We start from the raw sequence: 16,745 nt of genomic DNA, 5'->3' as shown, positions 1-16,745 counted from the left end.
CCACCCTACTCCTCCCTTTCTCATTCCCACTCCAGTGCTCCCAGTGCATTCCCCAGTTGAACAGCTTCTGCCCTCCGCCCGCCCAAAGAGCCATTTGCCCACTTCTCCATCAAAAGCTGCATCATCAGTAGACCTTCCAGATTTTCTCCAGCTCCAAAATATCCCAGAATAGGGACATGCTCTAGAAGATACCTGAGTTTCAAACCCTTCAGGCATGCTTTAGAAACCTCCAGCTTCAGAGGGTCTCAGAACAAAGTTGAGAGCTACTTTTAACTTAGCCATTAACAGATGGTCAGAAGGTGGTTAATAGTTTCCAGTAGTGTGATCAAATTCTTGGCTCAATACTGTGGTAGCACAAATTATACACTAAGGTTCTGCAAAAGCTATATTTTACCTATTTGAAAAGTAAATTTCAATTCGTCATGGTGGTGACATCAATCTGAATGTGCAGGCAGCCTGAATTGATAATACAGAAACTGGCTTCATCCCACCATCATGTAGCAAGTGTTCACTCTGAACAGTAGTGCTTGCACACACAAAAAATATCAGTGTTAATTCTTCTCTCCTTTGAAAGGACAGAACAAAGAAGAAGGTGAAAATTGAAAACTTAAAGCAGATGAGCTATTGGGAATGCTTCAAGGAAGGAAAAGTAGGGAGAAGCAGAAAGAATGTGCAGATACAGGGAATAAATAGGAGCAAGGTAGAGAACAGAAGCTGGAGGAAGGAGAGAAAGAGTCAGGAGGAGTGGGAGATGAAAAGGAAGTAAATAAATATTATACTTTAGAGCCAAATTCTGTGCTTGACCTTTGTGTGAACAAGCCAAGACAAAAGTGTGGGAGTTAGGTTGGCATTGCATCCTGCAATTAAATCCCAGATGTCCTTGGCTCATTGCACATATGGGTTACATCCTTCTGGTCTAACAGTGTGGCTTTGGCAGCTGAAGATAAAATAACTCCATCTAGAAGTGTGTGTGCTTAGTACCTGACAGAGAAGTATGCTCAGTTCAGTGTCCACTTTACTTTTGGCCTCCAGCACTGCCTGACCTTCTGCATGCTGGATTGCAGTGGTGCCCAGCACATGGGTTATTCTGTTTGGAAACAGGGAAGATGAGAACACTACAACTATGGTTGATTGAGGTTTTTGCTGTCTGGACTTTAGAAATTAAATCAAACTCAAGGAAGCAGCCAGAATTTTCTGCCAGCTCTTCCTCTTGGGAAATGCTGGGGTTAAGTGGGGGTGAGGGGAATTAGATAGAAAAGCATCCTGTAAGTGTATTTCATATTACTCCTGATATGTGAACAATATTCAAGCATTCCTTATTTCTTAGAGAAGGAAGTGTACTTTAATTTCCTATGAGGAAAAAATTGTTTAAAAAGTAAATAACTTGAGGATCTCTCTTAACTTCTTCACCTTAATATGTCCTAGCTACTGCAGCTCTCTAGAAAGAATTGAACCCTGTTGCACACTTGCACGTGAGGCAGGATATCTCCCTAAGAAAGTCATATTATAGCAGGAATAAAAACCATTCAACTGACTAAAGTTCAGGGAGATCTTATGGGCAAACTGTGCTGTGAGAAATGTATCTGACTTATAGTTTTGCTCTGGTTCTGGAATGGAAAAATCACATGATTTCTACTGCTGAAAACAACCTGAGAATATGTTGTTCTAGCAGGGAAAACCCAGCCTGATCTCTAAAGCCAGAGTGAAATAGGTGACTCCACATGGACCAAAACCAAAATTAATGGTCTCTTGAAATTTAAAAATGAGAATTTCCTTGGGTGGGAAGTTAACCAGGCAAGACAGCTCATGAGACAGGGTGCCAAACTGTTCTGTACCGCATCACCTGACCTGGTCAGGAGTATGCAAGTCTCTTGAAAATGAGAGAAACCAACATGAAAATCTTAGATTGGAGCAGAGTACAAGGAAAAGAGAAAAGGAAGGGAGGGGAAATAAAAGGAATGTTACCAAAAAGAGACAACCCGTGCATGAAAGTAAAGAGGCCCTATGGTTCACATCCCCAGTCAGTGAGAGTAAGGGGAAGAAAAAAGGGATAAAGGACAGCAGAGTTTGCATTCAGCACCTTGCTTAGCTGGCTGTCTGTTGTTGGAAAGATGTGTGCAAGAGCTTCCTAGAAATTGCCATGGAATAATCAACTTTTCTCACTAGAAACAAGGCAAAGTCTTCTCTGTTTCTCTTACCCTCCCACATGCCCAGCTCTGAACAGCTCACAGAAATTGTGGTGGTTGGGCTCCTGTTGAGGTTCATGGTTTGAGGATACTCTGTAGGCAGTCCAGCGCTGCAACAGAATGAGCTCACAGTTCACTTGGGCTTGCCTCCTCTGTGGCTCTGAGTGTATTGCTGTCTCTAACCAGCAATACTGTCCAGCACTGGATATTTTCCCAGCTCATCGTACACAGACTTCTCCTCTGTAGTTGTTTCTCCTGAGTTTTAGTTCAGATGCCATTACAGGTGGGATGATGAAAACCAGCTGTGAAAGGTGCATGCATATAAAGTGAGACCTGCAAAAGGGGAAGATTCAATGAACTCAGTATAAAGCAGAACAGCAAGGCCTAATAAGCATATGTCACTGACAGTCATTCTCTCTCCTGCCCCTCTTTGATCTGCTATGCAGTATGCCAGCCCACTGAGCCGGCTTGCCTGGGTTTCAGAATGCACTTCCCTCTTTTTCATTTCCTCCAGCTCACAACAGTGTTTGTAGATGTCATGTTGCCCATGCATCTGTGTGTGTGTGTGTGTGTGTGTATCTGTGTGTGTGTGTGAGCCTGTTATGTACCTGATCTAGGCAGATGTGTTTCTGTGTCATACTTGAGCACCTGATAATCTCCCTTCCTCCATATATCCTTTCGTTCACTTCCATTTTTCCTTTCTAAGACTGGCTGTGCATATTTCTTCTGGCATACTCTGAAGCAGGAAAATAGATTCCCTCCCTTACCTGAATAAATGTGTAAATAAATGAAATCCATTCCAAAAGTTAAGGTAGTACTTCTAAAAGCCACTGCTTAGTTGGTCAAATTTAGTGCAACATATCAGCTTTTTAATCTAAGGTTTCAGGACCTCTGTGCTATGATTGCTGAGACAGTACCAGGTCTACAACTCATGACTGGCATGAATTACAAGTAAATAGGGATCAATTGTTCATTTTCTCTTCCAATGAAAGAACTAGAGACCATCATATGAAAGTAGTGGAAGTCAAGTACCAAAAAAAATATTGGAAAGTGTCTCTTCACATAATCTAAGACCTGTGGAACTCTTCGCTGAAGCAGGTTCTGCATGTGAGGAGCTTGCAGATGCTCATCTTCCCCTGAGTACTTCTTACTCCCAGGGAGGCTAGACAACTCCCTGGCAGAAAAATCTTTATGGAATTGTTCAACAGACAAACAGCAGCAGGCTCAGGAAATCTCTGACCTGATAGTGGTGAGCAAGGCAGTGTTAGAAGTATCTGCTTGGCCTGCTGTTAAACTGTTGCGTGTCTTTGTGGCTGCTGATGTAGACGGAGCACTGGATGGTTTTGGCCCTTGGTCTAAACCAGAACAGCTGCCCTTGTATGCTTGTTACTGGTATCAAAAGCCACTAAGCCCAGCAAGACCATGAAAGGACAGTCCCTTTTGCATCAAGAGTGAATCTCACTGTCTGTGAGAGCAGCCAACCTCATCTCTCATCCATGTATAGCTCCCACCAGTAGTTATACTCAGGTATAACTACTTAGGTAATCCCTGGGCAAACTGCCCTTTGCTGGGATAAAAAGATCTCTCTCCATTTCAGATTTGTGCCTTTGTTTCAGCCCAACACTCTTTCCATTAAATCATAATCTGTTTTTCTCTGATGCCTTTGCACAAAAGAGTAATAGTAACAGCTGGTGAATAGGGACATGCAAAAGCCATCTGTGATCATTCACAGTGTATCAATTTTTAGTTCCCTAATACTTCCTTGTTTCTTTGAGCTTTGATTTTAAGTGTGGGGTGCTGCATATTCTTATTTTTTTCCCATTTTCCCATGTTCTGGGCAATCAGCTATGCTGAAATAACCTTCATAACTTCTTTGGGAAAGGTTTTGTCTTTCCTTATTGGCTTCATATCGGATTTTAACCATTGACATCTCAAAGCTCAGAGCATCTCAGTATTACTGCTGGAAGTGCCTTTCATCAGCATAAACAAGTGTTTAGAGACCATATCTAGCTTCAAAATAGAGCAGTGCAAATTCTCGATAGAACACTGATTTGTGATTTCTGGGTATTTTATGGCTCACAAGAGCTGTAGGCTAAATTGCTACAAAAAAATTAGTGAGAAACTCAGTTTCCAAATGTGCAAAGGATTTTATCATCAAGACTTAAAAGGGAATAAGGAGCAAATGAAGTGCTTTGCAAGGTGAATTTCCAGCTACAGACTCAACAAGGACTCTGCAAGTGCCATTTTGAAACTGGATCACAGGTCAATTTTTCTGGGGTTCATCCAGGTCCCAAGTTTCTCTTGTTTCCTGCAATCTTATGTGACTCTTTATGTCTTACCACTCCTGTAGTGCCTGGAGTAATTACTTCATCTTGCTATCATGGTTCCCACCTACAAAAGATGCCCTCTAATGCCTAGTTGGATTGGCAGAGCCCTGTTTTTTTGCTGAACAGCCTTAGTATTATTACTGAACAGCCTTCATTAAACTTATCTGAAATACTTACTGGTAGTTCTGAAATCAAGCATGTAGAAAAAAGTCTAGACTCTCCAGGGTTTTGATAAGAGAACAGAGAATTTCAAATAAGCACACTAACACTGGGGAATTTCAATCTGAATGATAACTGCCTTGGACCAGAGGAACTGGTGGCTCCCTTGACATCATCTCCCTCCCTGTTTATTGGGGACTGTGAGCATCTGGCAGGAGCTGCTTAGTGCTTTCTGGGATCTAGCCCTGGATTTGGAGATCTCAGAGGAGCAGCTGTTTGGGTGAGATTTCCTGGGCTGGGACAAGTCTCAGAATCAGAGATATCAGAAGCATCACAAACTAGACGACTTCATTGTGAAATTTATGTGGGATAGAAATGCAGAAATTAAAGAATAAAGAAAATTGTGAAAGAAAATTCAGCAGAACACTGGCAATTTTTAATGGATTCAGAACTTGTTTGGCCTTTTGAAGGAAGGCCTTATTTTAACCAAAATATTTGCCATCTGTTAATGAGTTGAACTGGATGTCATATATAAAAGAGTCTTGGTCAAATCCAAAGTGTGAAGGGCTGCCAGCAGTTTCTATGAAATAAGGAATTCCCTTATCATCAGAAGGATTGAGATCTGACACTGCTACTATGCTTTAATTAAAAAATTAAAGAGGACACATGAAAAATGCAGTTACATGACCCATCAACGTTTCTCAGACAGTTAAAAGCCTTTGGACCCTGGCTTTATTCCTTTCACATGACACCTGGATCCCACAGTCACTGGGTTGTGGATTAGTATCTATGAGCAGAAGCTGACTGCCAAGAATCTAAGACTTTCTAATTAGAATGAAATTTCTACTTGAAAATGATGGAATACTTTATCATGTAGAGTATTTACTAAAGCAGATGTTACAATATGATGGAAATGAAAGAAGTATTAAAGTAATTATTATAAAAGAGAAGCTGAAGGCACATTAACACTGTTAGTCTTTTAAGTAATGCAATATGAGCTACTGGTCCTGGTGTGCCCATGCTGACTGTGCCTTAGGAATTGGGGAAAAACAGTCTGATCAGGTCTTGGAAAGACATTACAAATAAAAATTAATTCCTATGCAGTTCCTGGGACTAGCCATGGCAATACAGAGAATGTGAATTATGCATTCTGTATGAATATGTGCATTAAAGTTTTAAGAAAGACAAGTTAGGAGTTTCATTAGTGTTCCTTTGATTTTTCCATGATCTCATATTTTAAAAAAAATTCCCTATCCATCGAAAGTAATACCATACCATGCAAATTTATGTTTTTAGGAATAAAATGGAGTACAGAGCCCAAGATGTTATGCTGCCAAAAAGCCTCTGTTACAATCCTTTTCTCCTGTGTAGATCTGTCAGTTTGTATTCTGATCACACAATGAATGTTTGTAGATCTGTTACACAATTAGCTTTAAATACTAAAGAGACCTATGCTGACTGCAAATGACTTAGAAAAAAAAAGACAGTATTAACTTAAGGAGGCATGATTATTTTTTTAATTTGTTAAAATTAGGAATGAAACAGAAATACCAGTTTCAGGAGACTCTTAGTAACTAGCTGCAATGTTTACCTACTCTGATATTATCCAAATGTGACCTTTTTTGTTTCCAGACTGCTAGTTACTGAGTGGACAGTTAGTGTGGATACACTTGAGGGGAAAATTCCAGGTGTTGGAGGGTGGAGTCAGAAACAGTCTTTTGGCCATATTTGAGACTTTCTTTGCTCTTACATGTTCTTTCAGAGCTAAGTTCTGCTAATGATTGGGTGAATGCTCTGAGCTCTACCACTATAGATCTGCATCACACTGCATTACAGCAAAGTGTAGTTGACTATGAGGGAGCTGGACAGGAACCACTGAGAGGCATGAGACAACAAACTTCTCCAAGTTATTAAAGAAAAAAAATGATCCAAACCTGTGAATGTGACTTCTGGTCACTGACCCAATCAGCCACTATAGGCACTTCTCAGATCTGCTAGGCATCTTCAGGGAGAAATGTATTTTGGGAGATTAGTCTGTCTTCACTCTGCCAGACTAGCCAAAGAATTTCAAAGGCAGGTAAACTCCTGGCCTCTCTGACACCTCTGATACGTTGTTCCAGTTCTTGAATGCTCTCTTCTCCTTCACCTCCACCCTTTTCTCTCTTTCTCTCAATCTTGTGCCTTTCTGAGAGAACTTCCATGGGTATCATCTCCCACTGACCTCTGCCAGCCCACCTTCAGCCTTGGGGATGGAGAGCATATAACTGCTGCTTAGATGCTTTGACCAGTGTGACTGGACCAAGCACTTGCCCTCTCTGCTCCATGATTTTGTAAATGATCCACACAGCACAGGCCTGGCTGCATCAGAAAAGATGCTCTTCTAGCGTGGGTTCAGCTTACCCAAGCATATCCAGCACCCCTTCCCGCTCTTATGAAATTACTTTTCTCAATATTTAAGGGGAGGAATGCTGAGAAATTATCTTTCCCTCTGTCCTGCAGACTTTATAGCAAACAGGGGGTAGTTAAAGCCTCCTGGCAGTTATGGATTTTCAGCATATGTGTGCATGTTTCTGAGAAGGATATTTCTTAAATACCCAAGTGTTCATCAGGATCCCAGGCAAGAGGAGATCTGAGACTGAGCTTAGTGCTTTAACTGGTAGCCTCTTGCTCAGCAGTGAATTGCCCATGAACGCAATGATTTAGATCCCAAGTGCAAGGGAATCCTGGCTGACAGCAGCAGATCTGGCTTGCCAGCAGCTTCCACATGGAAGTGTCCAGCTGGGCTGGTCCTTTCTGTTTTAAAGCTGACATGTAGAGCTCCTTTTGCTTATCACACCCCAGTAGGAAGCCCCCAGAGGCTGTGGTAATGGGAGCTATACACGAAGTGGACAGTAGTGTCTTCGGACCAGATTCTGCCACCCTTTCCAGAAGTACTTCTACTGCCTTTAAATAGTGACCTAGAAAGCAAGAGGAGTAAGAGACTACACTTGAATAAGAGAGACAGAGTTAGGTTGGAACTTCGACATTATCCTTTGGGGTCTAAAAGATGTTTTTGAGCTGTACAAGTAACCTCATTCCATGTGCAATAGCACAGTGCCGTATTTCTTCCCTCTCTCCAGGTTTTTTATGTAGATATATCAGCCGATAGAACATTTTGTGACTGTTGCAGGCTAACTTTCGAAGCTAGCCAGGTGAAACACTGTATTCAAGGCTTTTAGTTTGCTAATATGGTGGCAGAATATTTCCCACGTCATAGATACCTGTAGCTATGATAAAGGGGTGAGTGGAGGCAGCGGGATTGAAGCAGCATCCACTCTCAGTCACAGGGCCAGATTTACACTGGCATATAGTGGGTGGCAGAATTTGGCCTGGGTTGTGTAAAGACCAAGATGTGTATATGTTTCCTGCTTCAGGTAATAATGTGCTAAGTTACTACTTTATGCACAGAGGTGTGGAAACCTTTTTTTATGTTTTTCCTCCCCCCCTCCTCTTTCCGTTCTATGATCCAGACACCACTAACTGTATGGAGTTGATGACTGGCAGACTTTCCAAATGTGGTAAGAACTTCCTTCCCTTGTGCCTTTTCACCTTCCCCAGCCCCTGCTGAGCAACATAATAATGCGCCGTCCTGTCCCTTCCACCTCTTCCCCTTCCCTATCCCTGCTCTCCCTCGCTCTTTTCAAGACTGCCCACACTGTAACAGCCCACTATGTCTTTCACTCACCTGGAGGACTCAAGCATATACCCCTTTTTCTGTTCCTCCCCATCCATGCACAGATGCACAGGCTCCACCACAGCTTTCCCCTTCATAGCACAAACATGAGATTCCCTCCCTCACTGTAACCCAGGCCAGTGATTTTCTTTTCTTTCCTGATTTTTTTTACTCTTTTCTTTACTTGCTGCCGTTGATTCATGATTCTTGAGTCCCTTTTCTGCTCTGAAGCTGAATGCTGCCCTGCTAGCTGCTGTCTCCCTTGGTTTCCTGCTATTTATTGAGACAGGAATGCGACATTATTTAATTCTATTTTGCATCCAACCCCTTCTTCCCCAGATATCCTTGGGGTATGACCCTTTTAAATCCTCCACAAGACACACTGCATATTATCTGACAGACACTCAGCTAGTGTAAATTGTCATAATTCCACTCTGATCTCGGGGAAGAATGTTATGTCTCTCACTGGAAGAGTAGTGAACCTACTGAAGATCTGGAATTTTGCTAGGTTTAAGAAAAAAGTTTCCTGCAAAACTTGCAGCTCAGCTTACTTGGGGTCATGCGAATTTTGGTTAACTTGCCCCTAGGCTTCCTTCCCCTGTGAATGCACATGTACTGGGTTCTTTCTTTCATTACCTGTCCCCCTACTCACTCCTCCAAATACAATAGTGGGAATACCCACATGCTATGAGAGAAGTTTTTGTCTTATATCTTGTGTAGATTCTGTATGAGAGAACTCTGTTCTCTTTAGATTTCCATTCTGGTACCAAGGTTGAATTCAGATATCTCTGTGAAAGGGAAGACAAAATGATGAGGAAGTGATCAGCTACTACTGCTCTCCACCTGCAACTGCCACGCCACCTCTTTGTAAACTGAAGAAAGTTGTTCTGGAGTTGTTGTGGAGTCTGTAACCATAAAGGGGAGTTGTCATGGTGGAGGTAGTATTAGGTTTATGCATGTGTAACTGAGGCAGAATTTGGCCTGTTTCCTGTATTTCAGATGGTCTCTTTCCCTTAAGTTGCAGCTTTGCTGGGAGCTTTTCCTTTGCTCTGAAAGGAGCTTGTTTGATTTCTTATTTGACTTTTCTGATCTCCTTGTGACTCATTTCAGTTGTAGGCAAACCTTCAGCTTCTTGAAGGCATCAGACAGCAAATACCTCTTCTTCCTCAATGCTTTGTTTCTTGCCTGGATCTGGCATTCACATCATACAAAAATACTAAAATTCCAGTTCTGCTGATTGCTTGCAAGTTAATTGGGCTACAGAGATAACCAGCCAGTACTCTGCATCCTTTAGGCAGAGAACATCACCGCTCGCTCACAGTTCATGCAGGCCCTCCAGCTGTCATAATGTCAGCAGCAATCCAACAAGGGACAAAGAGGACAAGGTGAAGGCCATCAGGGAGACTGTTTTGTGGCAGCTACAGCATAGACAACACAGAGAAAGGGAGAGAAGAGAAAGAATGGCTTATAGGGGTTTAACGGAGCTGCTTCCTTTAAATCACACACCTCTTGGTGTAGTCACAAACAGCATAAGCAGTGGTGACTGCATCATGCTGAACTCCACCCTCTCATATGAGTGAAGAGCTGTTCCGTGTGCAGGAACCCATGATTTAGACAGGGGAGTGAAAGGGAATGATGCAAGCACTTAGCCTATTTTTGGCAAGTTGTCCTCTGTGATTCCGAGAATCAGAAACCCCCCTTGAAGTTGACACAATGTTCATCCAGTAATAGCAAATAGTGCATGAAGAACTGTAAAACTATATTCTGTGGGGTTTTTGACCTCCACGTTGTTCTGTATTCTGAGTGTGAGCACAGAATGTCATTTTAGCAAAAAGAGTTAACACTGGAGCAGGAAGAGCCAATCAGATGCTCAGCCATCTGAAAGCTCTGGTGGGAATGAGGAATATCTTTTCACCCACTATAAACCACTGAATGTTATAATTAACAGCAAGACAAATTTGTCTAGTCCTTTAAATGTTATCTCATCTTCTGCTAGCAGTGATCATCAATCTGAGAAGTGATTTGCATACAGCCATTGGCATTGAAAAACAAGTTAATGTTTGAACAGCCAAGGTGTGTCATAGGAGCTGCCAATATCCAAACGATGTAACAGTTGCTGTACCAACTCTACCTGTGCAAACTAGAAAACTGCTGCCAACAGTTCTTCTGTTTCACAATAGAAGAAATAACTTGGCTCATAATAAAGTTGAAATGCACGTTGGGGTGGAATATTTTATGTTTCCACCCATCTTAGCAGGGGAACGGGCATTGCTATTGTCAGAAAGACTAAACTCTTATCTGTGAAGTTCATTTGTAAGATTAAATTTACCTTCTAAAAATTAAAATCTTTACATAGAAAGTGCAGCTGTAACCTAAATGCCTACAGGAGTGATACCTTAGCTGATCTATTCCTTGTGTGTATTCAGAGCCAAATCAGTTTAGTGACAAGTAAGGTTTATCACTTTGTGTGCTGCCATTAAGCCTTATAAAATCAGCACAGCTTTAAAAAAACTGGATTCTGTTTCTTTTGAAGCAGGATTTAGAGAACTGTTTACTACCATCTAATCTGGTATTAATGTCTATCTTACTGAAGAATAGCTTGTATAATTAAGGTTCTAATAGGTTCTGAAGAGCCTTTACATTAAAAATAAAAATCAAGATAATACATAAACTGGAAAGCCCTCCAGCTTCAACCACAAAGCTGGGAATTAGAAAGCAAGTATCATTCATTGTAGATTGAACAAGTTGGATCTGGAGCCAGTGATATACGCCACACAGAAGCCCACAGTGCCAATTTCAGTAGTCCTTGTTCAGAAAAAAGTCTGTCTTCACAAACTTTAATGACTTTAGTTGTTTACCTAGTGAGCTTAGAATTTCTTTGAGTGGTTGAATTAATAGCAAAGCTGGTGTATAGTCTTTGGGCTCCCCTTCCTAGCCATTTTTAGTTTTTTGGAGTCCTTAGTAAGTATGTTTTGCCAAGGTGCTGGATGCTGACAGAAAGCTCTGAAAAAATTTCCTTATCCTCCACTGTACCTTCTGAGATACCCCAGGGAGCCTGTAAACTTTCCAGTCTCCACTGCAGCTATCCGAGGATGAATTTTATTTCCAAGTAAGGCAATCTTTGCTTGTTGTTTTCCATCTCTCATGACTCTCAGGAAAGTCTTGAGTTACATCAGTGGCACGTCCATGGAAAGTGGGTGATGATAGGAGGAGGAGAAGGTCAGTATGTATAACTGGTGCAGCTCCATGAGAACGCTGGCTTGCTACAGCTCCAGTCAAATCATGCTGTTATGTTGGGCACTGCAAAATGTTCCTGCAAAATCTTAGACCATAACCCTGTGCAGGCTGGGAAGAAGACCTTGCGTTTATTTTTAAATATTTATCTTGTATTGCTGCTTACAGTTCCTTGCACCAGAGTTAAACAAAAAGCTTTTTGGATCCTTGTGTGTACCAGTGGCTATCACCAAAATGATCTGATCGAAGCAGAAGCACAGCAAGTCCACTTACCTTTCGTATCTCACCAGTGTATCTCAGTCAGATCTCTTGCTTCCAGTGTTTAGGACTTGACGTTCAGGAATTCCTATTCAGAGCCATCTGATCTTGTTGCCTGTGGCCAGTCATCCTCAGTGCATACAGGGCAACTGCACTGCAGTAAAGGCTTCTCTTCATAGCTCCTTGCAATCACAGTTTGATTCATACAGATGTGAGCCCATGTCGATGCCATCCCAAGCTACTTGAGAAGTTAGGAAATATTTTGCAGTTTTAAACTGGTTGCGTCACATTTGGGTTGCAATTGCAGCCTGTAGCTTTGTGAGTGCTGATTTAGAGACTGCTGGTGTAAGCAGCAGCAGCAAATATCTGGACTTGGTGCTCTTGAAAATGATCCTGACCCATATTGGGATTAATTAGAGTAATCCTGCTTCCCACAAAGAAGCTGTTTGATGGAAGATGAGGTTGGTTATTTGCATTCAAAAAGCTGTAACTGATGGCAGAAATACCAGTGCTGAAATCTACAGAAAAAAACATAGGCTGCCCTCCCTGCTGAAAGGCTCTTCTCACCACTGTCACACTGTGAAGAGACAAAAAGAAGACCCACCTGAAAGATCACATATTCATTCATAATGGGTGGATTGCAATAAGTCAGATGTTCTAAAGAGTTCAAGCCAGGTTTCTCAGTTACCCCTGCTCATTCTGCTGGTATCCTTTGCTGTCCAGATGAATGACTGCCTCCCCACATACTGTAGTTGTAATGTCTTCAGTCTAGTGGTGTGTTTGGGAGACATTTCTTTTCCAATTCATGCCTCATGTTTTTGCACTGTAGAAGAAGGTAGCCACAAAAAAGGCAACTTGGCACCAGAAATGAATCCAGACTTAGTGAACTATTTGTTTCATGTCAGATCCTGTTTCAACAGCTATGGTGAGATTTTTACTGTCCAATACAAGATCTTTTCCTCTTTCTCTATAGTAATATCTAATACAGGAAACACAGATATCTCACTCTTAATTGAGATCACAGTACTTTATTTATAATAGCCAGTGTTTCAGATACTGCATGGAAATACATGGTGTACTAAGCTGCTGTACTAAGCTAAGTTTAAGATGGCGTTCTGAGAAGATTAAATCCTATTTTGAAGTGATTGATTTGGTCGAAATGAGGAAGCAACATTTCACGAGCATACACACCTATAAAATAATACATGAACATCTATCTGGCAGAAAAGACCAAAATCATATTATGAAGTGCCAATACATTTTTGGCATTTTTATAGACAAAAAGGATTGGAATGAAGCAGCAGAAGTCTCTTAGAGAATGGGTAGCAGCAATACTATCATTTGTTGTGGCTTTACGAGTGTGGGTCATCAGCTTCCCCTCTCAGCACACACTTGTGCAGGCAGATCTTCATAAAAGGACAGGCAGATACAAAGAATTCTTGGGCTTAGTCCTTTACCATCCAATTTTCCAGAACAGCATGATTCCACAACAGAATCTGGCATCTCTTCATCCCACTACTATCCTTGTCTGCTCTTTCAGTGCCACCAGCTGTCCAAATGAATGTATGATTCCTTCCGTCTCCATCATCATGTCTCCTTTTTTGAATGTTATGTGGTGGTGCTGGATTGGCCAGAGCTATTCATCAGTAACAGACACGTTTGGTTTCTGATTCATTACACAGGCCTTAGTTCTGCAGAAGGTAGCAGCAAGGAAATAGGCCTCATCTCTTTGAGGCTTTCCTGCCTGTGTTAACCATTCTCTTAACTCATTACCCAAGAGCTACCTGTCTGAGTAATATTATCTGTAAAAGGGGAGGCTGAACGGGATCTCAGTTTCTCTTTGTATTTATGAGAGAAAGAGAAAAAATGCGCAAGATAGAGGAAGAATGGCCATCTGGATGCTTCTGGCTAGTCACAAATATTGGGCCACCCTCCTGCAGAGGAGATGGGATGTTTTAGCGGAGTAAGAACAAGGACGGGTTATAGAGCATTTAAATGTCAAGTTGGTTGTTCAGATCTTCCCAGGTGTGTAGCAATTGAAAGTTCCCACCTGCTGGTAGCATGGACACCTGTGCCAATGCTGTGTGATAATCTGAGTAGTTCCTACCAGCAGCCTGTTCCTGAAAACATTGTTTTCAGTTGGCATTTTTACTGGTAGAGTCTAAGGACTCTGGAAAGTAAGTCACCTTTCCCAGTTGCAATTCAGGTATCCTGCTAAGGAACTGGAGTTGTTCCATGGACTGACTGACAGTAGTTTGTGAGCTTTCTGAGGCATCTCTCTGTTTTGTATTTGTACAGTGCCTAGGCTAGGAGCTCATTAGTCTGCAGGAAGACTCCTACACGATACTACAACTAAACAAAGAGGAACGGGCCACTTTATCTTTCTGTCATCCCTTTCACTGCTTATACTTTTGGAGTGGGTTCTATATTTTAAGTCATTTGTTTTTGAAGGCAGGAGGGACTCTGTCAACAGAAACCAAGCAAAAAGGAAAAAAATGTCTAGTCTTAACAAAGAGGGCTAGTACTCTGCCAGCAAAATGGGTTTGAAAGGGAATGGATTATCACCCATTAAGAGAATGTTCTAATGCTTTATGTGAAAGGAAAGGAGTAAAATTTTTGTTATGTGATTCACCACAGCTGCTATCAAAACACAGAGCAAGCTAGGGATGAAAAGACAAGGGATAAAGAGTGAGGAATGAGTATAGGAAGAAAATCTCAGGAGCAGAGGCAGGCAGAAGACAGGAAGGATGTGAAAGCAACAAGGGACGGGTCAGGTTTACAAAAGGCATCTCCATTTCCAGTGGAGACCTATGTTTTCTGATTTACTTTCTCCCAAAGCCCAAACTAAATATGCAAAACCCCAAAATTTCTCAGGCTATACAGAAAGGAAAGGCAGAGGATAATCCCACAGGTGGCATATTTGTTTTGTGCAACTTTGTGTTCATCACCACAAGGATTAGTGCATTAAAAATACATAGACTTGAGAGTGATGGTTTCACAGGAGAGGGAAGTGCCTCAGGGTTTGCTTCCGTTAAGTCAGTGGGAATGTTGCTATTTGCTTCAATGAAAACAGGACCAAGCCCTTATCTGACTGTCTTAAAATGTTACAAAACAGCAGGCTCTAATCAGTAACTGGGGCTCTAATCAGTAACTGAAGCCTCCAGGCTTGTCCTGAAGCTGCTTGTTCACCATGTCCTGTTATGTTCTGTGGAGGACTGAGGATCTTTATAAGGCCAGAGCAGGGTCTTTGCAAGGTGCATCCTTTTCTGGTGTCACTTCTGGTGCCTGATGATTCGCCTCATTTTCTCTTTCCTCTCTTACCTGGGTGCTCTGCTTCTACTTGGCTTCTCAAGCCGATGACACCATTGGGGCTAGGTCAATGTCAGACAGACTTCCTAAGAATAGCAAATGAAATCCTGAGGACTGTGAAGGTTGATACAAAACACTTGCCCAGCTTCCTTTTACATTTTTGTGTCTGTCTCTAGCTCTGTTTCTATCTTTTAGCGCTTATTGTATTCAATTGCATTCACAGTTTTGACTTCTTTCGTGATACTTGGCTGTTACAGTGCTGCACGCAGATGCCACAAACCAGTGCCTTCTCCATAAATATATTTCTCTAAATATATTCCCTTCAATACATGACCTTTTCATAAGCTTCAGTGCTTGTTTTCAAAGCCATCCACCTTCCCCATCTTGCAGCGTACAGCTCCGTGGTCTAACTCAAAAATGCGCATATCCATCTCCTCCTAATAGACATGAACCTAATGCTCTGAACCTCCCCTCCTGCCTCTGATCCTTCTCATGGTTTCTCACCCTTGCTATCCTTCACGCCTTCTTTGCTCTGTGTTGATGAACGTTTGTTCTCAAGGGTCAAGAAGACCTTAGTTACAGATGCATGAAACACCAGGGATGTTCTAAAGAATCAGTGAGCCAAACCTCCATCCCTGTCCAGAGGAAATGGGATGTCATCTCACTTTCTGAAATAAGAAAGGCAGCCTTTTTGAGGCCCTAGATGAACTTACTGGTGTAGGGGCCTATGACACATTTTGCACTGAATCTTAGGAGTGGAAGATTGCTGAAAAAGCTATTCTAATCCATCATCACCTGCATTTTCAAGTCTTGTTTTACTGGATGTATAACCCCAAAGGGACAGGATAGCTGTCCCCTACTTATATATCTCCAGAGAAGAATGTGAGGACTCCTTGTGTTGACTAGCCCAAGAGCAGGCTAATAACCTGTCACATAGACATCAATGCAGTGATTGTCTGTATTGCTTGGTGTAGGATCAGTTCTTTCTTGACTGCCAGAGGGAGCATTATTACCTACTATTTAATTACAAGTACAGAGGGCAAAGGAAAGAAAGGGTTAGTGAAATGGCCTATTTTATTTTTCAGTAGCTCTCTTTAAACATCCCTAAGGATTTCTTACCTCCCATTAAAGTTTTAACTGAAAATGCTGATTGTAAGGAATTCAGTAGTGATAGAGGCAGAGAAAAGCAGACTGTTAAATACTTCTGCTGCAGTAAATCTCCAGACACTTGAAAGCTGGGAAGGAGAAAGGGTGTATGAAACAGGGGCTGCATATTTTAGTAGGACAACTGAAAATCCTGTATCAGGACTCAGCAAATACAAGATATATAATTTCTAAAGTGTTTTATTGCTCCATTCTTGCTAGTTGTACTGTTCCTGTCTACATGAAAACAAAAGACTTCCCCAATTCCTGCAGAGCCCTGCTTACTCTGCCCTCATCTTTCCCTCTAAGCATGTTGAATAAACTGCTCAGATGAATAACTAGATATTGCCCTACTCTTTTCTCCCAACCTAGCAGTCTTTTCCTCTCCAGCATTTTTTTCAGTGCTCTTTTTCATTC

At 41.8% G+C, this 16,745-nt stretch overlaps 1 protein-coding gene across 14 annotated transcripts in view; it reads left to right on the top strand.

The window, feature by feature from the left end:
• The window catches only part of BRSK2 (BR serine/threonine kinase 2), a 315,531-nt gene that overhangs the window by 293,009 nt on the left and 5,777 nt on the right, over positions 1–16,745 (top strand). For 8 of the 14 annotated variants that reach the window (XM_064657587.1, XM_064657590.1, XM_064657589.1 and 5 more), the window contains one exon: positions 8,182–8,229. The exons of the other annotated variants lie outside the window; for them this stretch is intronic. In XM_064657587.1, coding sequence (XP_064513657.1) covers positions 8,182–8,229 — 48 coding nt within the window. The remainder of the gene's footprint in view (positions 1–8,181; positions 8,230–16,745) is intronic. 14 annotated transcript variants of the gene reach the window in all.

The sequence above is a fragment of the Pseudopipra pipra genome, chromosome 6, assembly GCF_036250125.1.
Source record: "Pseudopipra pipra isolate bDixPip1 chromosome 6, bDixPip1.hap1, whole genome shotgun sequence".
Taxonomy (NCBI): domain Eukaryota; kingdom Metazoa; phylum Chordata; class Aves; order Passeriformes; family Pipridae; genus Pseudopipra; species Pseudopipra pipra.
Note: the sequence above shows the minus strand (reverse complement) of the source record. Positions and strands in the feature narration are given on the sequence as shown.